This window comes from Calliphora vicina, chromosome 5, assembly GCF_958450345.1.
Source record: "Calliphora vicina chromosome 5, idCalVici1.1, whole genome shotgun sequence".
In the NCBI taxonomy this organism is placed as follows: domain Eukaryota; kingdom Metazoa; phylum Arthropoda; class Insecta; order Diptera; family Calliphoridae; genus Calliphora; species Calliphora vicina.
In genome coordinates, this window is record NC_088784.1 from 69,477,674 (window position 1) to 69,504,312 (window position 26,639).

The 26,639-nt window shown below is 32.3% G+C and overlaps 1 protein-coding gene across 1 annotated transcript in view; it reads left to right on the forward strand.

The window, feature by feature from the left end:
• The window catches only part of Cpr47Ee (Cuticular protein 47Ee), a 42,261-nt gene extending 15,956 nt beyond the window's left edge, over positions 1-26,305 (forward strand). Inside the window, exons 2-4 of the mRNA XM_065512854.1 lie at positions 24,892-25,122; positions 25,197-25,455; positions 25,526-26,305. Of these exons, the coding sequence (XP_065368926.1) occupies positions 24,892-25,122; positions 25,197-25,455; positions 25,526-26,103 (1,068 nt within the window). The 3' untranslated portion in view covers positions 26,104-26,305. The remainder of the gene's footprint in view (positions 1-24,891; positions 25,123-25,196; positions 25,456-25,525) is intronic.
• Positions 26,306-26,639: the final 334 nt, after the last annotated feature.

The window sequence follows — 26,639 nt, forward strand, 5'->3', positions numbered from 1 at the left end:
TGCATCTCCACAAATTCCGCTCCAAATAAGTTTTATATATACAAAATTCATGTCACCAAATTTTGTTACGATCGGTCCATAATTAGTCATAGACCCGCTTTCGAAAATAACTTTAACGTGCATAAATAGCTTAAAAATGTTGGTATACACACAAAATTCAATATAGACATCACACGACTAAATTTTATAGTGATATGTCCATAAGGCCCACGTCCGAAAATCACTCAAAAATATATAGTATTGAAATTTTAAAAGAAAAATGTTGTTGCTCTTTTACTTAGTTTAGGGTATTATATGATCGGGCTTGACCGACCATACTTTCTTACTTGTTAAAATTTTTATCTTTAAAGATTTTCTTTTAATGTAAACCGATTTTTAAGGTTTTTTGAGGTAAAAATAGCTTGAAATTAACCCATTTTAATTTTACTTTTTTTTATTTTCCTTCTGAATAACATGATTTGATCTTCTCAAACACTAAATATAGGCCTAGAATCCAAAGACCATAAACAGACCAAAGCTTGAATCTATTCAAAGACTTAATAAAGGAATACGAATGAAGCTTTTAAAAAACCAATTTAAGACCTACGACTAAAGCTTCCAAAGACCATCAAAATACTTATGATTGGAGTTTCTAAATACCATAAATATACCCACTAAATAAAGATCATCGATTAAACACTCTCGAATACTTATTATAGCGCTGTGATTAAAGCTATCAAAGACCAACGATTGAAGCTTCTCAAATTCTAAATAAAGGTCTTAGAATGAATCTTGCACCTTAGAAATACAAACGATTGAAGCTTTTAAAGAACTTAAAAATACGTAAGATTGCACATTCAAATACGATTGAATTCAAAAACAAATTAAATACCTACAACTTAAGATTCCAAAGACCACAAATAGTCTTATGATAGAAATTTCCAAATATCACCAATATACATAGGTTTGAATAAAGATCTACTATTGAAATTAATCCAAGGCTAAATAGACTTACGATTGAAATAGACCTGCGATAGATGCTAATCGAAGACTAAATAAAGACCTACAAAAGAAACTAATCAAAAATTAAATACAGACCATTGCAGGCTCTCAAACTAAATAGATTGAAAGACCTACGATTGAAGCTTCCAAAAACCTCAAAAAGACTTGAACAATTGAACGATTAAAAATTGAAATTTCTAAGTATCTTAAATAGTTATGCGGTCGAATCTAATCAAAGACTTACAATAGAAACTAATCAAAAACTAAATACAGGTCATTGAAGCCTCTCAACCTCTAAATATATTGAAGCTCTTAAATACCATAAATATATCTACGGTTAAAGCTAATCGAAGGCTAAATAATGACCTACGACTGAAACTTCTCAAACACTAAATAAAGGCCTATGTTTAAGCTTCCAAAGATCAGATTGACAGGGTACGATCATATATCTGATAGTGATATACGGGATAATCAGGCATCTCTGAACGAAATGGCGAGACATTGGAGAGTGTCACGAATCTATGTTTCTGGTGGAGTCACATTCAATTGATTTGGCTCAGATAGTATGTACTTGTGCTATCGCTAGAACCCATTGACAGGAGCATGCTAAGTAGGTGCCATTATGATTTTTATGAATTCTGCATTGGATCTATGTTTATGGAAGATGACGTACTTAAAGTCGGTTGTCTTATAAAAAGCTTTCGGATCTATTTAGAAAATAATTCGCCAATGGCCGTTTGTACTACCATCAATCTCAACTGTTTCGATTTAAAAGTTATTTTTAGGGAATTTTATAGATTGGGATAAAGATAGTGAACAAAAGGCCTGGCTGGTTTGGAAATCCAGCTGAAATATTGGGACTTCTTCATGTCGTAAATCCAGACATTCCCACACATGCTTGGAATCCGAAGTAAATTTCACCACAAATGCCCTTCGGACCTGGAGTATATTACGGTTTTGATACTACCTTCCTTCATGTTTATCGAGGACAAGTAGCGACGAGGCCAAACCTGTTCAGAATCTCTACGATCTAGTTCCTGAATCAGTTGCTAATCAGTTGCATAAGAGGACACTAATTCACTGTCTACGTCGGTGGGTGAATTTTTTGGAAAATTGGGCGAAAATGCTGAGCCCATTTGTTTTCTTAAATAAGAGGACGTTAACGCTCCAACATCTCAAAACAGCTATGACTCCACTGATTGGTCTGTCGGCTTGGCACTAACTATATATGAAAGGATCAAGTAAGATTATATCATTTAATTGATTTAATATGTTTGCAATAACATTAATATAAATTAATATATATCTGCCCTTGGAACGTAACATTGATTGACCATTATCTAAGCATTACCGAAATAAGAGCAGGATAGATTCTTGATCCATCGATCATCAGGGATCTTCAAGACATAGGGACACCGGTAATAGTACAGATAAACACGTTCGACAGGTTCATTTCGGAGACATGCCAACCGTCCGTTAGCTGAGGCAGAAGTAGCAGGAATAGAAGTAAGCCACCATGGTGATCATCCAAATTAGTTACCAAGCGCGAGGAGTGTCGCAGTTTGTATAATATTGTTAAGAGACTACTACACTGGTTCGTGCATAAGCTTTCAGTAAATAAATTGAGAAACCTGTTAAGGTACTCGAAGCGTATATCCAGGATTATATTCTGCAGCAAAATGGAACAATCCACTGAGATGAGTCGTGTGCAAATGAAATGTCGTGGCTGTTGGTCAACTATTGGGAAGGAAATCTATGAGTTTCTTATCATATTTTCCAGCCAGTGTCTCTCTATCAGAAGGGAATACAATGGAACCTATTTCCCTTAAATTCACATACACTAAAACGTACTCTTATATTCAGCATAACTAATACAAACATGATTATTCTCTGGTTGATACCAATATATTCGGTCTGTCTTGCATGGTCCTTTATTCCAGAATTCTGGATCACTGTTGGGTACTATTGTCATTTTTAATGAGAAGTTCTCTGGATAGCCATGGAAACTATATTCATATCTGCGATCGTCTGTAGATCAGGATCGACTTTCTATCAATCGACACGCCTACGTGAAGTAAAAATCATTTGAGACTAATATATATCTGATTCGATATATCGTTTAAATAATATCTAGTCTTAAAAACTAAATAAAAAAGTAACTTTATTTTCCTTTAAACGACACAATGAAAAATATTTGGAGATTGACTACATATATCGTTCACTGGATTTATTGGAGTTATAATTTGGTGATCTATGTATATTTGAGAAGAAGAACAACATACGACACTTCAAAATAGTTAATAACTGCAGATCTTCGCACTACATCCATAGATGAGCTTGCTCATTTGTTGTAGAGCAAAGGCTGTGAATTTTATATTCCTCCGATAAAATTAATGGCTCCTTAAGGAAGTAAAATTGCCTAATTTGTTTAAACAATACCTTAAAAATGTTTAACTAAAACGCAAATTTTGGTTGCGTAAAAATTCAGTTCAATGTAAAATTCAAACAAATTTGATTTACATAATTTTATTTCTAACATTAAACAAAATTCTCAGAATATCATCATATCATCAGACCAATAGACGTTGCCACACCAAATGCTAGATCAAAATTCATTGCCTAAAGAAGCAGCTAAATGAATAAATTTATTGTTTTAATTAAAACAATTTTGAAAATAGCTTTTCTTGAGATCATACGAGTAGATGAATCAAATGAAACAAAAATCTTCCCATCATAAAATTAGACAAGTCAAAGAAAATTCTCATAGAACTCATACGAGTATGGAGATAAATTTGCAACACACACACCCACTCATAAAAATAAAAATTGTTTATTCAAAAGTGCAACTGCAACAGAGAAAAAAATAAATAAAATTAAATGAACAAAACAAAACAAAAAAACATCTTCTATATAATAAAGTAAGATTAATTGTATTGTTAGAAATGAATTTAGCATCACTTTAGGTGATGGGTGTAAGCACTAAGTATAATTTCTTGTCAGAGAATTGAGAAAAACCCAAAAAAAAAAACACAAACTAAAGCTCACAACAATAGCTGCTTCCTTCATCAGGTAGACTTCATGTCTGTCTATTGATTTCCCATACTGGCATGTCTAACAAGCAAAACCAAAAAAATACCTACTAAAATAATCTCAAACAACCAAAAACTCAAAAGATTAATGAATGTTGAGTTTGTGTGCATTTTGAAATTTAAATTCAAATTCAAATCCAAATCTAAAGTGAGGTACATTTTTCAATTAATTTTATTATCAAATTGATATTTTTATTTAGACAAATTTGTGTATATATTTGCAACATTTTAATTGTGTTTTTGTTCTGTTATGACTTCGTAGTTGTTTTAAATTTTGTGTAAATGCTGCACAGCAACTTATTACCGCAGCATTTGCAACTAGGTGGGCATACACTACAGCAACTTATCATCGCCGTTTGCTAATAATAAAGAGTTTTTATTTATATTTTTCAAGCACAAGAAGAATTAGTGGAAAATATTAAATGTTTTCATTTTATTTTCGTTGATGCCACAATTTGTTTTATAGCTGCAGGCAAATGAAATTTAGTTTTTTAAATTACTACCGCCAAATATCAAATATTAAATGTCAAATATTCAAAAATTTCAATTCAATTTAAATGTAATCAAAAAAGTAACGTATTCGCTAATGGTTTATTTAAAAGTATTTATTGTAGATGTACAAAATTTAATGATTCTCTCTTTATTCCTTATACTTAGAACTCTCAATCAACCAAATTATGGTGACCAAAATTTTTCACCTTTTCGGTGCTCCCAAAGTCAACATTTTTTCTCCCAAATGCCAAATTAAATTTTTAATCATTTTTTTGGGGGTTTTAAATTTTTATCTATTTTTCTGAAACATTTGTACTATAAATTTATTCCAAGTATTGCCCATTGCACAGTGGTTTAGAAATGTTTTTTTTTGGAAATAATTCGGTATCTCGGTAGCTATTGGAGATGGCGAATTTTCGAATGGCTATTTTTTAAAAAAAATGGAGACCCGAGGAGACCAATTTTGAGGGGCAACGCACTGGCCCCCATTAGCAAATCAACTTGAAAACTTCAGCTCCATGTGAAATTTCGTAACAATATCTCCAATAGTTTCCGAGATACCGAATTATTTCCAAAAAACGTTTCTAAACCACTGTGCATTATTCGCTATGACCTTTTTCAATCTTTCTGACAACATATGAATTCCGAGCCAAAATAACTGCTCATCCTTTGCCATAAGTAAATCAAGCCAATTTCGGATACTCTGTTCTGCAGTGAAGCGTATTCCAGATAGTGCGATCGAAACAAATAAAATTCAAACGGGGCAAGTACTGGACTGTAAGGCAAATCTTCACAACAACTTCTTCTCGCTTCAAACGAGTCATGATTTCAGCCGCTCATAATAGATAGGACCCTTTTGCTCCCACCAAATACAAAGCATTACCTTAACGCCATGGATATTTAAAGTTGTTGTCTGTTCGGCTGGTTGGCTGGGTTTCGATCCCTTACACTTCGGGTATCATAATGAATCCATTTTTTTTATATCATTCAAGCAGCATTTCAGACATGAAAAAACGTCTTCTAAAATCTCATGGTTTCAATTCGTATGGTACCCAATTTCCCTGCTTTTGGATGAGTCCTGCTACTTGAAAGCATTTTAAAATTGCTGATGACGACGAGTAGCTCCCAATGGGAGCAAACTCAACTAGAGTTTGTCAATAATTTTAATGGAGTAATGCCTTCAATTCTTGGTCTTCAAACTTTTTTGGCAGGTCTGGGCGATCGATGTCTTTCGTGTTCTTCTTCTGAAAAGCACAAACCATATCTCGCATGTTGAAACCGATGGAACACATTTACCATAAGCTTCAATGAGCAATCAGTGTGATTCAGAGGCACTTTGTTGGCACAAATTTTTTTATTTTTTTTCTTGAATAACTACTAAAATACTGAATTCTTGAATACTAAATGAGGATTAAAAATTAAAATTTTAATGGTTGCACCTTGGACTCAACGTCAAAAATACTGTCAATTTCGAATACATATAAATTAGATGATGGCCCTTCAATGTCTCGCATTTAAGAAAAAAAATCGCCAAAAATCCATTTATGATCCGAATGTGCTGAAATTTAAAATATAGATAGTCCTTGAGAAGGTATATATATTTGTAGGTTATATCTTTTAGTTTTTTTTTAAATTTTGCTCGATCTTTTTTTCGTATTTTATATATGACGGGCGTACAGAGGGTCGATTTTTGTTTAAAATATCACCTATATTTGCAATAAAATTCGAAAGAAAATAAAACCAACCTTATAACCCTATAAGAAGTTACACCCATCCAAAGTTGAAGCATCTTTTTATATGTTTCAACTTTGTATGGGTGTATTTTTTTTCCAAAAAAATCCCTAGATTTTTTCTTTTATAACAAAAAATTTTCTTCGGGATTATATAAAACTTTTATATGATCTGGAAAAGGAACTTAATGCAAAAACGTGTAAAGTAAAATTTAACTCACTTAAGCGGACATTGTCCCCAGCCCTATTAAAACTTGGCCAATTTTGAAACAAAATTTTAGGTTTAAGTAAAAAAATCCTAAAAACGCAAAGTAGCGATCCTCAGAAACACTTCATATTTGTATAGCCATATATGTATAGGCACTCAGTTTTTGGAACACATTTCCCCTGTTTTAGGAATTTCGGTGTTTGAAAACAAAGAATGGCAACAATAGTAATGCCACTGACTTAAGAACATTTAGATCGATATTATTTCCAAATTTTATTGTGATATCTGTAACCGGTAAAATTTTACATTAATTCAAAGTTTATATTTTTCTTGAAGGCAAATCACCATATTATAATGTTTTTGAGGTAAATGTCGTCCGAAAAAAAACACAAAATTATTTCATTTCACTAAAATATCAATCTTCAAGTCCTAAGGTTTCCACCAATATCAAAAAATTTCGGGGGGGTTAAATATTCATCGCAGACAAACAAAGTTATATAATTCTTAGTCATTATGAAATTCTAAGACTATCTAGCTATGTCCGACCGTCTGTCCATATTTTCCACAAATTTTCCACAATAACTCTCTATTGATAAGGTTAGCATGGTATTGAAAATGGGCAATATCAGTCCATGATTTCACTTAGCCCCCATACAAATGTCCGCCCGGAATGCAGTCTCAGCCGTCATAAATATATTGATTTTGTGGCAATACTGATAAAATTATGAACAAATTAGATCTAATTATACAGAAATGATACTGTAAAGTGATTGTATGGTCACTTTACAGTATCATTTCTGTCACCCTCAGAAAATGACTTAACCATTCATAATTGTCTTCTAATAATTAATATCGTCATGAAATTGGATTTCTGATCAACAGAGAATATTTGTGGAAAATTTCATTCTCCTAGGCCCTTCCCTCTACGCCATATCATGAATTCAGCACTAATATTTACTAACGATATGAAAAAAGTCCATATATCCACCATCTTTTTGAGGGCGAGTATAAAACCAATTTTAAAACATTTGCAAACAGATACACTCGCAAATATTTGCAAATAAATATTCTTTACTTGTAATGTTATTAGTAAAACTTTATTGTTTATTATTACAAAAGTGTACACCGAAAAACCCTATTGAAAAAGCTTTTATCTTAAGTGCACAAAAACTATTGCATACCTTAAGGCACTATAAAAAAAATCATAAACATTTTAAATATAAAATAGCTTTAGACCAAGTTTGCAAAAGCTTTTTTACAATTATTACAGTCAAACCTGAATAATCCAAACAAATAGTAATTGATAAATTAGTACTTTTATTTGTCTTTTGGAAACTATGAACATGAAAATACACACTTGTATGAAATATCCATGTAAGATATAAAGATTAATGTGGCAACTGCAAATTTACCTTTTATATATAAACTTACTTTTTTGAGGGAAAAAAGTATTTTTTTTTTTTTAAAAAAAATGTTTGCCGTAAAATTTTGTTAGTAAAAATTCGGATTAAAAAATATTTTTCCCGATCATTATTTCCCATTATCAATTAAAATTTTTAAGTCGTGATATACGTCACTAAAAAGTAGAGATGAGCGATATTTCCATACCTGTGATTTAATCACTGTGATTGAAAAATCACTGGTAACAATAGTTACTGAATATAGCATTTAAGTCGTTCTTTCATATTTTCAACATAATGTTAAATGTCGTTCCTTAATATTTGTCAACATTCACAACATTTGGAAAAATCACTGCAACAACTGTAGTAACAGGTACTTTTAATATCGTTCTTTAACATTTTTCAACATACTGTTAAATGTCGTTCTTTTATATTATTCAACATTCACTGGTAACGTTTTAAAAAATCACTGGTAACAACAAATGGAAAAAGTAACAGGTACTTTTAATGTCTTTCTTTTATGTATTTCAACAAACTGTTAAATGTCGTTCTTTTATATTTTTCAAAATTCACTGGTACAACAGTTACTGCATATTTTTAGGCGAATAATTTTATATATCTCCAACACAGTGTATAAAATAAAATGTTAGTAACATATCAGTTAGTTCTCTTAAAATTTTGTTGCATTTGCTGTTATTTTCCTATGTTTTTTTTACCGGCGATTTTATTATTATTTAGAAAATATTAGTTTTTGGTTAAAGTCTAGTACTCTGTTCATATTTGCGAAAAATTATGGTTTTTTCATGCGAACAATTTTACATGCTGTTTGACAGCTAGCTGTTGGTTTTAATTTCGTGCGAAAGAAGTGCTGCGTATGTTATTTCGTGTGGAAAAATAAGGTTGCCAGATTTATTTCACATGTTTTCCACAATAAAAACAGATTACTGCTTTTGCGAAATTATTTCACATATACATATTTCATTCCAAATATTTTATATGTAGTTTGACAGCATTTCGCACGAAATTTTGAACAGAGTACCTAGCTTAACATAATACATAATTGTTACTTTGCTTAACGTAGACAAAACGTGATCACAGTCACTGTTTTAAAGAACAGTGATTTATAAATCACGTTCACTGGTAACGACGTTCTTCAGAAATCACGTCTCATCTCTACTCGGAAGGCATTTGAATTACCGGAAATATAATCCGAAAACAGTGGTTGTCGTAATTTATCTCAGGCATTTATAAACCGATTTTGCTGATTTTAAATAACAAACTTTTTATGGATATATCTGATATATTGATACAACAAGTGGCTCCGCATGTATCCCGCATATACATATACATACTTTATTATTTTAGAAATTACAAACAGAATGACAAACCTTAATATGCCCTTACTAGTCATGGTTAAGTGCAACAAGATAAGTCAAATATGAGATTAAAATATCGGAACAAATTAAGTATGAATAAATTATCTTGAAATATTTAGCAAGTACATATTTATGCATGTAGAACATAATAAGATCTGGTACATGTTTAAAATAGTTTTGAAATAATTTTTTTAACTCCACCAGCCCTTTTTCAGATCAGAATTCCGATTAAAATTAATTAATCAATTTAAAATTTAACATTTAAATTATTTGAAATTTTTCTATGAGCATAAATTGCTTAATGCTGCTGCAAATTGCATTCAATACGCACAAGTGGTATACGGAAAACTGAGTACAATATAAATTCTTAATGTGATTTTGGAATTATTAATCATCATTTAATTAGCATTAAATTATTAATGGTTACGACTTTTTATGTGTGTTTTTGTTTGCGTTTAACAAGTACGAGTATTGTCTCATGCATCTGATGATTAATATCATGGATTTAAAGTGCAATACAGGTGGGGAAACTTGTCAGTAATAAATCACTTTTATTACACATTTAACATCCCTGCAGCATTTTGAACGACCATTAACTGGAACTCGTCTATAAATAGCATTTTTGAACAATACTCTGTTTGTGGGTTTGGATTTGTTTTTCAAGAACTAGCGATTTTGCTGGTGAATGGTAATGCAAAAGTGATGTAAAGGTAAGTAGTAATAATGATCATAGTTAGTTCGATATGAAAACCTGTCTGTACAATTGCTACCTCTAAAACTGCAGGGATATTTGAGAACACGCAGTCATCATCTACTACATCAGTTAGTTTATCATTTATGTTAAATATTTTCGACTTAATGGTCTATAAATGTTTAACGTGCAGTACACTAGTGATAAATTGATTTAAACAATTACACTACAACAACGTGTATTTTAGAATTTAGAAGAAAAAAAGTTAATTTTATGTTTGTAACGAAATGACAAATTGTAGCTTCATATATTATTTTTTCACATTTGGGTTTGTCGTACTAATTGTTTGGAATCTAAGTTGATGTTTACAAAAATCGAAATGTCATAATGAAATTGATCATTAATAAGAACAGTTAAAATACTGAGACAGCTCATTTCATATCATTTTTATCGATAAAATTTTGAAGTATCCAATAGTCATATGTACATTATAGAAGATTGTTTTTGTTAATTCCTTTATTAAATATTTGATTAGCTTATTTTTAGTTTAAGGTTTCTATTACCATTGATCTGACTATTAAAACTTTTTAGAGTTCAAATCAAGCAGTTTTTGATACTTCCTTCCTTTATCCTACAGTGCGCTCTAAGAATACCTATAAGAAGTCTGATCGATTTCCTACCACGTGACCAAGACCCTGGGCCTTTGCTGTGCCAAATATGGTCAAAGCATTTTAAGTAATCCACAAGTGTCAAAATTTCGCTTCTAGTATTTTAATGTAAATTCCTCAGCCTTTTTATTTTCACGAATTCCTTCATGTTCCTGGATCTCATCTAATTTCAATCTCACAATGTTGGAACTGATAGCCCTGTTATTCTCCACCTGGTAAATTTAGGCAAAGCCTACTTCATGACATCTTGAGAGGATGCAGAATTTAGAGGGATTCTGAACAAATTTTTATCTTTAGATCTTCCATGCCAAGTCTCTTGTTCTAGTGTTTTATTATTGCTGCATCCCAATGAATTAAAGAACAAACTCATAATCTAACTGTCGTTCGAAAAAAGACTTGGTCCAGCGGAAATGATTTATGAGTTTGTTTCTATCTTGGATTTGAACCAGGGTTCGGTAAATTTATGAAAGTTTTAAAGTGGCCTTCTTAGGTGTCAGAGATCCAGAATTGGTGATTTTTTTCGGTCCAGAACTGTCACAGATTCAATCGTGTTCACCTACTTCTTTTTCAATTACATTGTTGGTTGGCCTGACCTCTATAATAATAGTTTTTAGCGATTCGAGGGACCTGGCATACCAGAGATCGCTTATATCCCGCCAACTTCTTTCAGTCATCATGTTGCTTTAAGACATTGTTAACCAAACTCAGTCAACAATAGATTTGCTTCGTATTCTAGTGTTACGATGTGGGAACACTGAACCAAATTTCTTATGAAAATATCCTTCACTGGCAACACTTGTAAAATAACTCATGTTCGTTTTTTAATTTCGGTTTCACATGTATAAGAAACTCACACATAGACGATGGAGACCAATGCTTAAGTCATGTTTACCTGTTTCGAGTCATCATTTACATAAACCTCCAATTTTTACCATACAGAGGTCACCCTGCATATGTTTTCGAAGTCAGCCAAATAAATGATTAGTCTTTTTAGATCATAGAGTTTGTCGTCCTAGTTTATTATTTATGTCATCGAAAAACTGTTTGATTTATATGATTTTTCTACCTCAGTAACACAACCATCAGTCGAATGCAGTCAATGCAGAACTGTTGCCTGCGAACTCACACTATCCTTCGATATTTTAGATCCCTCGATCAGGTCAACAACCCTTACATTTCATTAGGGTTTAGTTTTATTATTATGTCCTGTGGTTTCTATAAGGAACAAAGGGCCACAAACTGATTCAATTCAGTTCTTTTAGACGGCTTGTGCTTGATTACTCTCCAGCTAAGACACTTATCTTATCTACCCTGAGGTGTCCAGTCAATGGCGGTTTTTGCTATGTCTCCTGTGGGTCTGAGCAAAGTATGGCATATCCATCGCCATTTTCGATTGAATATTTCAATCTGGTTTGTTGTAGGCGAGAATATCTGAAGGATTCTTCGCAAGTATCGGTTGACAAATACCTGCACAGCATTTATGTCACTTGGGAGCGCGTTCCACATCTCGCTGGATTTGACACATCTGTTGGACAACTTTATTTTGGTGTTGATTTGACTTAACATGCCGAATACAAGATTGGCTTTCGATATTCGGTATGTTGCTACCAAGGTAACAGAATGATGTTACATCATCCAAGTCGACGTTCCGTATTTTGAACATCTTGATATTAATGGTGTTATATCGCAGGCTCTTGCTCTTGGCGGTGTTTATCTTTAGACCAGACTTTGCCTCTTCGATCTCTAGACCCTTGAGTTTTGATACCATATATCTGTGGCTATGTGACAGTAAGCAAATATCGTCCGCATATTCAAGGCATTTAGGCTAGTTCGACTTGCATTACGTATGATCAGTAGGGGTATTAAAAAAGAGATACCGATCCTCTGAAGTCAGACGCAAACAAGGATCCTGCTCAATTTCAGACCGACATATCCTAGATTTGAAAACGGAATAGACTAATGGCACCAAATGTCATAAGCATCATATAGAAGCTGAGTGCTACCCAAGAGTCCAATTCAACTATACTGAATTGACACGAAAGTACTGTAGCCGCCGTTAACTTAGTGAGTAGACGTAACTGAATTGGGTAGTGGTCGCAAGGGCTAGCAACGGAGAGATTTTATTCTTCATAGCGACTTTTGACTGAGCGAGGAGATATCCCACTTTATACTGACTCTTAACCCAAATTCCAGACCTGCTTAAGATACTGTATAGTGGTGAAGGCTGGCACTTAGATACTTAAGCCCTTGAATCAAGTTTGAGGATTCAGTGAATAAAACTTACAGAAAATTGGCAAATTCTTTTGAATATTGTGTCACTCAGGCCGTTACTATTTGACGGAAGTCTATCACCCAGACAGTTGACTGTCACGTCTTCGTTTTGGAAGACCCATATCTCCAATGGATGTCTCGATCTACCATAATTAGACATTCGATATTCCCATAATCATCATAAATATAGAATTGATCACAGAGAACTATTGACTATCAGAGTACTGTAGCGTAAGACATTGCGAAATAATAGAGTTGAATATATTCATGAGACATATTCAGTATCGTAGCGGCCCTATGTGATCTTGAACTGATAGTAAAAAATGTCAGCTACCATGTTTATGAAAACGAAAACTAGCTATTTTACATCTTCAGTTTTAAAAACATAATTCACATTGAACATAATACAATTGTCAAAATTAGTCTGGTATTTAACAATAGAAATTTGTTGCTAATTACAACCATAAATTTATAAATTTTTTACATTGTTGCTCGTATCTCATGTTATGCTTAAACACACATAGTTAATTTATGTAAATATCTGAAAAAAAGGACTTAAAAAAAACTAACAAAACCATAATTCAAGTACGAGTACATATCCATTGGATTTATGAAAACCTTAACCTCTTCTTAAAATATCATAAATATTGTGTTTGAGTGTTTTTTTCCCATCTTTCTTAATTGTAAATTTAATCTACAAAAAGAAAAAACTTTTTTTTCACAAAAACAACCTAAAATTTGCATAAAACCAAAATTCTACAAATAAAGATCATAAAACTACAATACAATGAATTTTACATCATAAATTTATAAAACAACCACCACAGACCACCAGTAGTAACAAGTGTAAAACTAACAAAAATTCAAGTGAATCAAAAAAAAAAAGATAAATAAAACATAAAAAATCTGATAGAAATCTTGTAACTTGAAAAAGAAAAAATTGCTGCATCTCAGAGATTTATTTGTCCTTCTGTCACTGGCCAATGGAAAAACCATAAATTTGTGCAAATATTGTTGTACTTAGTTGAATGCAAATTAATGGTAATAAACATTGAACAAGATGATAAGGCAAATGTTTACAATACGTACGAGGGAGTTTTGATAATGAAATGCAGGAAATTTGTGGCAATTGTTTTAAATGTACTAGTTCAGGAAAAAATAAGTCATATTAAGTCCTATAACTTCTACGATTGTGTTAAAATTTTCAAAAGAGATCAAGATCATTTGGGTTAGTTTCGTTGCGTATCCTGTCACCTAATATCTAATATCCCCTCCTAGTCCAACGCCATATTCAAGTGAAGCTCTATCTCTTTCATATAAAGTTTTTGGCGAAAATTATTTAAAGAAATCAGTACAATTTTATTGTAAATAAGTGTCCACTTAAAATCGATACGCACTGTAGTAATCATAACAACGTCCCCTGTTATCAAAATGGAAAAAGATTTACATACGTTTTTAACAACAAATCTACCGTTATTCTACAATGAATTGCAAGTCATTGGACGAATATTGCCTAAATCTTCGTCCAACAGAGATATATTGGGCAATTGTTAACCCTTGGAGGTATAACCAGGTCTGTGCAGACCGTTTGCATATAAAAGTGTGTATAACTTTATTGTTTTTCGTGTTAGAGACAAATACTTTCATTCCTTCCTGGAATAACATTCTCCGGACACAATGAGCAAAAAATCGAACCGATTGTGGATCCTGGTTCGGCTTAATCCAGATTTTCAAATATTTTGGTTCAAACGTCATAACCAGGTCTGTGCAGACCTATGAATAATTTGAACGTTAATAAAAATTAAAAAAGAAAACTATACATGTGATAGCTATTTCCTATGTATAATGTAAGGGGTTTCACACATTAATAATGCATGTGCATAATTGTGGTTTCATTGCATATATGTATCAGAGCTGTAAATGAATCATTCTTTTTTGATTTTAATTCATTATGAATTAGCTAAATTTTGAATTAATTCATTGAATTGAAAAAATAAATTGAATGAAATTTGAATCAATTCAAACGAATTAGGCAGAAATGAATTTCAATTCATTTCCAATTCAAATGAATTTTAAAAATGAGTTGCAATTCATTTACAATTCATTTGAATTGAATTGATTTTGAATTAATTCAAATGAATTAGAAAAAAGAATTAGCAATTCAAATGAATGATTCAAAAATGAGTTGCAATCAATCAAATTCAAGAGCAGATCTCTAGGGGGAATGAACCAAAATGAAAATATCCAGTACAAAAATTGAAAAGCCTTGTCCTGTATGCGCGCCTGATCAATGAAAACATGGTGTTTGGAGTTTATTTCTTCAAGAAGAACTGATTTTTATTTTGAAATACGCTGAACGACAAAACATATTTAATATTCAAGAAGCAATTAATAATTTTTGAAATTTTGTGACCCACGACCACCTAACAACAAACTTTTTGCTAATATTTATATTATATTTATTTCAAAAAAATAGAAACTATCTTCCAAAAATAATCAAAAATCAGGAAAAATAACAATGTATGTAGTTCAAAACACAATTGAGGGCTAATTAGATTTAATTAGAATGCAACATTCACCTTAAACAACAATAGCTTTTCAAAATTATCATCTGAAAGAAATCCACGTTTAGGGATGTTTAGAATAGAGGCGTACGAAAATAATCTTTCAACACCAGCTGACTATGGTAACGGCGCACATTGGTTGAAGTTCATACAACGAGCGGCTAAAAATAGAAGAAGTTGTCCAACGACAATGAAACTTGGCACATAGACAGTTTTTGTTTGAATCAAGAAAAAATTTAAAAATCAAAATGATCCGCCCACTTTTACGCCCACCTCCCATACAAAGTGAAAATTAAATTTTGACCTACGGCATTGATTTTTGGCACATAGCATTTTTAAACACTCAGAATCATTTGTGTGAAATTTTATAAATATCCGCCCACTTTTACGCCTACTTCCCATACAACTTGTATTGAAAAAGTTTCATAACTCCCTTGATTTTTAATGCATCAACTCAATTTTCTCAAAAAATAAATATTATGATTATAGAATCGGCTCATGAAAATATATACCTGATCCGCCCACTTTTACGCCCATCTCCCATAGAAAAAACATGAAAAAGTAATCGTACTTAAATTTTTTGATTTGCAGCTTTGAGCGAAATCTATTTATGAATGGGTCTGAAGACAATAAAATATTATGCATTACGTCTTCATTAGTGGCTATACGTCCAATTCTTTGCGAATGATGTAATCTATAGGCTCTATAGTCTTTATTCCTATCTTCCTGAGCTTCCACGGATAGCATACCTGATACAAATAATAAATTAAAATGTAAAAATTTATGCTCAATGATATTTTGTTTTTCTTTGTATCATTCCTTTTTTATCAATCAACTCTCATTTACTTCTTAAAATACCTGTATTATTTTATTGATTTATTTGAAGCTTAGCTATAAATATTTTTTGAAATAAAATTCATTCGCTTATGAACTGTCCACTGGTAAAGTTGACCAAATTAAAAAGCGGCGTTTTTTTAATAATAAAAAATAATACAAAAGAGGACAGATTAAGAATTTTATAGTCCGATTTGTCCCTTTAAACAAATAAATAAAAAATATTACCCAGCTTTGACGTTGATCGACTGACTGGCTTGGGTTTACTTAATAATTTAAGTATAAAAAATAATAAAATAACAAAACACCCAGGAAAGGAGATAAATTTCTCCTTCCTACAACTAAAGAATTATGGCAACAACAACATGCATGAACGAAAATTCATGTTTTGTTACTTTATCACTATATCACTTTATAGTTTTTTTGGAAAGGAGCAGGTAGGAGCAGCTGAATTTTTCTTTAACTTTTAGCCGAGACTTCAAGCTATAATTTGACATCTTTCGTTAAACAGCACTCCACAGCGCTAAAAAGATGCAGTCCACTGAAGTTGATGAACATTGAAATTTTGATGTTGTTTATATTTTGTTCTACGAAATTTTTTATATGGAACTTTTTCCAACTTTTTTTAATGCAAATCTCATCTATGGCATTTGTCATTTACGAAAATATACAACAAAGTCAAATGATAAGTTTACTGTGATTGTACCAAAAGATTGAATATACAGTAAATTTGCATGCCATTTTAAACGAGCGAACATATATGTACTTCGATCGTGTCTGTCCAAACAAATAATAAATATATCAGCCTAATATTACGGAATCATAATATTCAGATATCTGACAACAAAATACCAAAAAATTATCCAAATCGGCGAACATGAAAAAAATTAATTTCGGCCACTCTTCAACCAATGTGCGGCGCATTATATTTAAAGGAAGACTTTTTAACCGTCGATTAATTATACTGCATACTTAATGACATTGAAAAATCTGCTGCAAATTTCGCGTTGGAGTTGGAAATGAATTGCTAATTTTTTTTCTAATTCGTTTGAATTAATTCAAAATCAATTCAATTCAAATGAATTGTAAATTAATTGAATTAATTCAAAATCAATTCAATTCATTTGAATTGGAAACGAATTGCAATTCATTTTTACCAAATTCATTTGAATTGACTCAAATTTCATTCAATTCATTTTTTTGTGTGAATGATTCGCGAATTAATTAAAAAATGAGTGATTTATTTACAGCTCTGCTACTAATCAATACATTATGGTAGTCACATGATATTTTAAAAGCATTTGACCGGGGAGTCATGATGCATTTTGAAGTCTGTGTGTGAATTTTCACACCAACCAGAGAAACAAATCTAACACGGCTTTAGGGGATTTAAAAGCTGTCGATTAACCCTCTAATGTAATCGTATTAGTTATATTTATTCATAGCCACAGTACAAATCTAAGTGATATCAGATGGTTGGTAAATGCCAAAAGAAGCAAACAAGGCACAACCAAATGCCAAAACATTATATTTATTAAGCTGAAATTTGTTAAGTTTTGTTAGTTCAAATATTCAATCCAATGACTAGAAAATGTGGATGTAATTCTGCTTTGTAAACCTTCGAAAGACTCATAATCGTCGATGGATCGAAAAAATTATTAAATTATCTTTATGGCACCTATTCAGAGAACTTACCAAGTTCTACTTCAAAGATTTTTCGAACTTCTCTATGTGCCTGGAGCTGTGAAATTCCAGCTGGTTGAACAAGAACCAGCTAGAATCGCTGAATTTTAAAACATTATTCATGGTATCAAAACTAAGGACTCCATAGGTGGGTCATGGATTATCTAAGTAATCGGAAGGCTGTTGTGAAGTTTACGACACATCTTCAATATCTTATAAAAATTATTTAGTAGTTCCGAAGGCCATGATCCTGTAGTGATTCCTGTTTAATATAAACCTTACTAAACACCTTGTGGAAGCTATCTTCTATTGCCACTATCGTAATCGGCAATGCTCTTCTTAATCGCTTGAAGTCGATTGTGAATAAATTGTGTCTCTGTATCGCACAAACATTTTGGATATCATGTTCTTTTAAAGCGTTTGACGGTTTGGAATGAACATGGATACACTCATCCGTGACTTATCAACAAATATCTTCGGATCTGCGAGAGTCCCTCATTGTTATGGATGGACATGGATTCTCTTCGAGGAATGCATTGTGATGCAGTTTTTGTTTCCAGCCGAGGTATGCTTAGTCTGTCCAGGTTCTTCAAAGGTGTGCTTCCTTTGAAATCTTTACCACAGAGCTGTCTTGGATCTTTGGGATATGTTGGTTAATGGGCGAAGTTTGTAATAGTGAATTCGACGAGATAAACGCTTCGGCTCTCGGTCGGCTAACGACTATTGTAAATACTGTCTATGGATGCAATCCGAGGAGATAAATTCTGCAGCTCTCATAGGCTGACTACAACTTATTTTCTATGACTAGCTAATGAGTACAATCCGAGGAGATAATTGCTTCGGCTCTCGGTCGGCTAACTACTAATTATTCGTAAATACGGCTTATGGATGCAATCCGAGGAGATAAATTCTTCAGCTTTCGGTCGGCTAACTACAGATTTTAACAACAGTATTAATACGAAGTAAGAATATAGACCTCGTCTAATTATGCTTTGTTACCCGGGCGCAAAGTATAAGTAGATCGGAACTTCGATTCTAGCTCCTCTGTTCATGTTTTTCTTAGATATCTTATATCAGAATTCACATAAACTGTTTGGGAATTATTGACAACAATATGCTAATATATATTGTATTAGTATTAATTATGTTATGATGATGTATTGACTGTTGTAACTGCACGTTACAGGATATGTTCGGAAGACATTACGAAGTTGAATTCTTCGATACATGACATTTTAGGAAAGATCTTATGATCTAAGAAAGTTCACTATTGTCATAGACGGATACGGATTCCCCCATCCATAACATATCAGGAAATATCTTAGGATCTTGACCGATTGAGAATAAATTCCGACTCGAAAACGCACAAACACTTTGCACTGCAATTACCAAAACTATTGCTAGATATCAAGGCATATCAGGAAATATCTAAGGATCTACGAGCAAGGTATATGTTTGGAACACATCACCAAGTTCAATTCTCCTATATACGACATATCAGGAAAGATCATAGGATCTACGAGAGTTCATCATTGTCATGTCTTCAAAGTTATTTGGGGATACCTTTTCGATTCGAGGTACGCGAATATAATGTTACGTTCGTTGTAATTATAGTAACTTTGAGTTTCTATAGAATCATTTAGGTGATTAGGCTTCCAGAGACGTTGTTGGCCATACTTCTCCCCATCTGACCTACTTCATATATACTCTGTCTATATTCGACGAAAAATTGAATTTCTGAATTTCCCATATATTGAAAAGTGCTGCATGATCAAGTCGTGCAAGGCTTCAAGGGAGGTCTTTGGATATTATAAGGGATGAAGTTGTTAACGGTCTGCTAATAATTTGGAACATTGGGGAACATTCTCGGTCGTACCATACGTATTTGAATCCGACTTCCTATTATCCCTATTTGTCTCTATTTCACTCTCAATAGAGAACAATTTTGCAAACTTTTAAATTCTCCCTCCTATATTTAACTGAAAACAGAAGCAAATTACAAAGTAAACAGAAATTTAAGCAGAGATGCTGAACACTAAAGAACTCATGGAGCATCCAAACAGAACCGGAAGTATGTAAAACTTTATTGATTTCGTTCTAATACGAAATGATGTTTTGACAGATTACAACGCGCATGTGGCACTTTTATACCGCTATTTGCAACGTATAACTAATTGGTATTCTTTAGGTTGAGGCATTGTTAAGATGCAAATACACACAATCAACCACAATATAATACAAATACAATTGTACTACATATTTGTGTGAATGTGTGTTTGTAAATGCAAAATTATGCAAAAATTCTTTTTTTTTGCGTATTTCTACAAATGCGTTTTGCAAATAGTTTCATTTCATATAAATACACGTTCTTTTTGTACTTCAACAATTAGTTTAACTGGAGGATTTACCGCGAAATTAACTCAAACGCTTTTAGACGATTGTAAAGTCTAAAACAAAATAATCGTCATCAAAAGTTGTAAGCCACCGTCAAAGGCAGGCTTCGCGTTAGTCGAGCGTGAAATAAGTACATGATTGTTTGCGACTTTGTCAAATATTCAAAGTTTTTAATTCAGTTTTTATTGAGACGTTAGCCGGCATTAACAACAAATAAGTGAAAACTACTGTACAGTTTTAGTTTGAAATCAAACGGAAATTTTGTTTTCGCAATTTGTCAGTGAATTTATTTGAGAAACGTTTAACAATTTTATTACATTGTAGTGGAATTTCTCACGCAAATCTAATGGATAAAATAAAATATCGGGTAAATTTAAAAGTGCAAAAAAATATGAAAAATTTTAAAAACTAAATAAATAGACATTGCATGTATTTAAACTAAATTCATAAATGTTAATGAAAGCAAAGGTTCTTCAAAATGTTTTGAGTTTTCAGAGTAATGAACTTTTAACAAAACAATTTCCTACAGGAAAAAAGTTACGTTATTTATATTAACTTATTTTTTATCAAATTATTTGATGCATAAGCTCAGAGCATTATAGCCTAGATTTTCCATAAAACCGAAAATTTAAAAACGCGAGTTTTAAAAGTTTATAAATGAAACATTTGGTAATATACGAAAATACTGTAAGAACTTTGCTAATATGTTGAATTCTCATAAAGGACAACTTTTTTAAAGTTTATTGTCAGGTTAAATTTGATATGATAAATTTGTTTCTAAACGAATTGGTAAATCTCTTTATTGGAAGCTTTCCAAATCTGAATTACAGAATTTTTTTCCAGCCACAAAATTTAATGCAAAAATATGCAGGGGTTCTCATGTAGCAAACCTATTTTATTGGAGTCCATAGAGCATAGATATTAGGGCGAATCGATTTCCAAAAAAGTCGCCCAAGTGACAAAGAAAATTGTATTTTAGGGATCAAAATAAGTAACTATGTCCAAGGAACCATACCTCTAAAATTTAAAAATCGCCCAAGTGACAAGGAAAATCGTATTCTCAGGACCAAAATAAGAAACTTTACCAAAGGTACCAACCATACCTCTAAAATGAATTCTGATGTTCCTTATTTTGACCCAAATGTCAAATTTTGAAAAATCCCATGATAATTTTTGTGGTAACAAGATTTTCGACTTTTTCGATTTATTATTGTCTTGTGCGTTCTTTTTTTTAAAAAAAATACAGCCTTCATTGGGGGAGAATCCTGACTTTAAACTACCGTAACTCATAGCCTGTTTCACAATATCAAAAGAAAGATTTCGTACGCATTCCAGGTGAAAGAAACTAATTTTGGTTTCCCTAACTACATAATTATGTGAACGAATGAATCAGTTTTCTTTCGCTTAGCATGAGAACGAAATCTTTCTTTCGATATTGTGAAACAGGATATGAGTTACGATAGTTTAAATTTAGGATGCTCCCCCAATGAAGCCTGTGTTTTTTTTAAAAAAAGAACGCACAAGACAATAAATCGAAAAAGTCGAAAATCTTGTTACCACAAAAATTATCATAACTCATTTATTATTGTATAGATTTTTATTTATTTATGTGTTTTGGAAAGCAACTTTCTCACAAAAAAAAAAATATTTTACTGTCTGACGATCATCTTAGAACGTGAAGAAAATTAAATTTTTTTAAAAATAGTTAGTTTTTTAACTTAAACGATCGTAACACAGTAAATTTTCAATCGATTTTCAAAAACTCTATTCTGTTTGAAAACATATACATATCTTTTAAAAAAATAAACAATTTTAAAACCAATTTCATAGCCACTTATGATTTTTGAAGTTGTAACTTTACGAAGATCATTATTTTACTACATTTGCTAATTAAAAAAGTACTAAATGAAGTGATCGAAAACTCCATGTTCATCTAATTCAGCTTTATTTAGAGCAAAAAAACGTCAGCACGTCAACACAATGGCTAATAAATAAGTTACATGGACGAGAAAAAAACACCTGTTTGCCCAAAATGTCAAATTTTGACCCCCTCTAACTCAGATAGTTCTTGACCGATCTTGTTGAAAAATTGTGTCTAAATTATTATCCAATAAGATTATCCTATCCTTCGTGATATCGGTTTCAAAAGTTGATTCACTTGACATGATATCCCCCATATTATTTATGACAAATTTTATCTTGATAAAGACATTTATAAGAGATTTAAGAGTATTTAAGTGATGTTTGGAAGTGGACCTATATGAGAGCTATGGTCAAAAATTAACCGATATTCACAAAATCTTGTATTATGATTTGTGAATACAAATTACTGATCTGTGTAAAATTTTGGTTCAATATCAATATTTTCTGGAAGTGGTCCTTATATGGGAGCTATAACCAATGTGTATATGGGGATTAATTAGGATTACGCTATCAACTTAATAACGATATGAATGCGTATTCAAGTGATTTTCGGAATTGAACTTAGGGGGACTCAGCAAAAAATTTAGTCTTAAGATTTGCACCAAACTTATTATTGCTGAATTTGGTACGGACTCTGCTATTTTATAGTCATTGATTGACCATAGCACATACCATATTTCGGGAAAAATTTTGTACGAGGGCTAGGAGAAATCATGGACCTATTCTTACTATTTGCAACGGAGTTAGTCCATTTATTATTAACAAGAGTGTAAAATTTTATGATAATAACTGCAACAAATTTACACCAATAACAAAAAATATGTAAAAATTATTTAATCTTTTAGACATTGTCTCTCATAGAGAATAGACATAGAGCGGAAACTCTCCTGTCAAAGACCTAACTCAGTTGTCAGAAACCTAAGTGGTGAGAGTGTATTAGTAGAAAAAACTATGTGAAAACAAAAACAACACTCGTATGTGTGATTATTTTGAGTAATTTTTTTGTTTGAGTTTTTTTCTAGTTTCCGCTCTATGTTTTTTCTATGTCACCAAGTTTCGTAGTTAATGAGTTGTTTAATATAAATAAAACTAAAACACAAAATTCTTAAATATTTTTATAAAAAATAATTTATTAACAATGAAAATTAATGTGCTGTTTTTCTATAGCGAACGAGTACTTTGAGTGGAAATTTAACATGTGTTTTGTTATTATAACAAAAACAAAATACATATAAAACCACCACTCAAAGCACTCGTTCGTATAGAAAAACAGCACATAAGTGTTATTTTCGACTATCTCGAATGCCCATCAGTAATATAATAGGTGCACCTATTGTTGTGAGTTCTGATTTCGTTAGTTGTTTATTTTCTTTTACTAGTTGTTCATATAATGGTTTTTTCAGTAAGCGCTTCCTATCTTTAAATTTAATTAAAACAAAGTGTGTGTGAGATATCATCATTATGTATGGAATATAACATCGTGCAAATGTCCGCCGCAGCTTCGCTGAGTATTGCGCATCCGAAATGTCGAATTTTCTATGACTCTGGCGCATAAATCAGGCTGAATTTGATCGATGACTCGGTGAGGAGTTCACATCACCTCCACGTTATATGACATGGTCATGTTCATTGTGCAGAATGTCCAATGTAGCATGAGGTGTGGCACTTAGCGCCAGCCTGTTGAAACCACATGTCGTCGGTTTCAATATCTTCCAATTCAGATAAAAAGAAGTTGGTTATCGTCGACCAATAGAGCTCGTCGTTGACGCCTATCCAGCGTCGCCAGTCCAAAATCCCCACCTAACAGTGACTTTTTAAGGAAGCGTTGGATGATCAAAAATTGTTTGTTTTGAGTTACAAAACATTTATTTTGATATATATCCTACTTGAATCCCACTACAATGCCAAAAAGCTCTTAAAGGAATAGACCTAAGCTTTCTTTTGAGCAAACAAAAAATTAAAAAAGGGCCCATTTTGTACAAAAAGTTGTCTTGAGTTACAAAACATTTATTTTGATATATGTACCTATATCCCACTTGCATCCCACTAAGCGACCAAAAACCTCTTAAAGGAATGGACCTAAGCTTTCTTTTGAGCAAACAAAAATTAAAAAAGGTCCCATTTTGAAAAAAAGTCAAATTTGATCTCGGAAATAAATGTCAACAATTTTTTTTTAATAATTCTTTAAGTTACACGGATGTAAAAACACCTGTTTGGCAATAGTGTCAACTTGGTGTAAAATTGTGTCTGAATTACTATCCAATAGGTCTAACCTTGGTGCAAATTTCAAAAGTTGGTTCACTTGACATATTAGTTTACTTATGTATGTCTAATTCGGCTTAACTTATAATATATTGCTAAACAATCAAATTACTATTATTACTTTTCTTTATTAAGAATCTTAAACTTAACTTAAGTATGTTTTCTTTCAATTCATTTAAAATTAATCAATTCATTATTGAACTTTTTATCTTCAAAACGTCACTTAAGGTCAACCATGTAGACGTCATAATGACAAAAAAAAAAAAGATATAAATCTTGAAAACATTTTGTTTATTTTTGTCATTTTTGTATTTTCTTTCTTTAGCTTATAGCCGGCTTTTTACTGACATTCACACTGTTGCTGAAAACATGTCACTGTCAACAAAACACACTCTTCAATCAATCACCATTCCAACGACAATCACCTTTTCAACGACAACAACTGCGCCAACGTCAACAATTACAGCAGCAACAGCCGCAACAACTCTTTCCCAATACACTCAACACTCTAAATCCACTCAATACACTGCAGCCCATCTCACCGATATTACCACAAGTAAGAGGGACAGTTATTTTTTTTTAAAACAAATTTATAAAATATAACATAAACTCCTTTTTAACTTTTTGTAGAACATTTACAATCGCAACTATAATCAGGTGAATCCTCAGAATTTTGTACCAATTACCGCATATCAGAATGAATTGAACTATGATGGCAGTTTCTCGTATGGCTACTCAGCTGGTGATGGTACTACAGCTCAGGCCCAGGGTTATGTAAAGAACTTGGGTTTAGGAGAAGCAGTGGAGGCTCAAGTTGTGCAAGGTTCATATTCCTACACCTCACCGGAAGGTACACCTATAACTGTACGTTATATAGCTGATGAAAATGGTGAGTGGTTCTATTATATATTCTCGTGCACCAAAAAGCATTTAAATTAATGAAATTCTATAAATTTTAGGCTTTCGTGCCGAAGGCGCTCACATACCGACCCCACCACCTACACCAGATGCAATTGCCAAATCTCTTCAGTACACCGCCAGCTTACAGAATCCATATCAACAGGACTATAGTCCAAATATAAATCCATATCAAACCCCTTTTCGACAGTATCCCAATAATATAAGACCTGGTCAAGGCCAACTGACGCCCCTGCAACTACAGCAGCAACAACGTTTCTTACAGCAGCAACAGAATACCGGCCAATATACTCCCGATAATCAATTTGGCTTTTCGCCACCTTCGCCCTTCTCCTCAGGCACACCATTTGCCCAGGGAAGCCCTAATCAATTTGGAAGTAATTTGCAAAGCCAGGGGAACTTCCTGCCGCAACAGCAAAATCTCACACAGCAACAGCAACAAAATCGCCAGCAGCAATTGAATAATCAGCAGCATCAACAAAACGACCAGCACCAACAGCAATTGGCTACACAAGAACTTCGTTCAAGACCCAATCAATTGGTGAATACTTTTGGCTACAATCCCTATCGTCGCTACAAGAAGTCAACGGCAAAATCTGTAAAGGAAGAAGAACACTGATGAAGCACGATAATTGTCACCTTACTGTTCATATTTTATATATAAGATTTTTGAAAACTAGAAAATTGTTTAACTGAACAACTTCTTAAGAAAAAAACATATTATAAATATTTTAATTTTACGGTATTTGTTACATGAAATGTAAAAAAAATGAATTATTAATTGAATGCATGAAATACATGTACTGAAAATCCAAAACAAACTGTTGTATACCTTAAGGCGTTGTCAGAAAAATGTATGGAAACAAAATACAGAGTGACAAGAAAATTTACGATGATATTACTTAAATTAATCCATTCAAAATATTGCGAACATTTAAACAATTCGTTTCAACATTTTGCCACAATATAATTTTTATACCCTCCACCACCACAAGTGGTGAATGAGGGTATATATAAGTTTGTCATTCCGTGTGTAACATTGAGAAATATTCATCTGAGACCCAACAAAGTATATTTTCTTGATCCTTATGAAATGAGCCATTTCCGTCTGTCTGTCCGTCTCTGTAAAACACGCTCACGTCCAAAATACGCAAA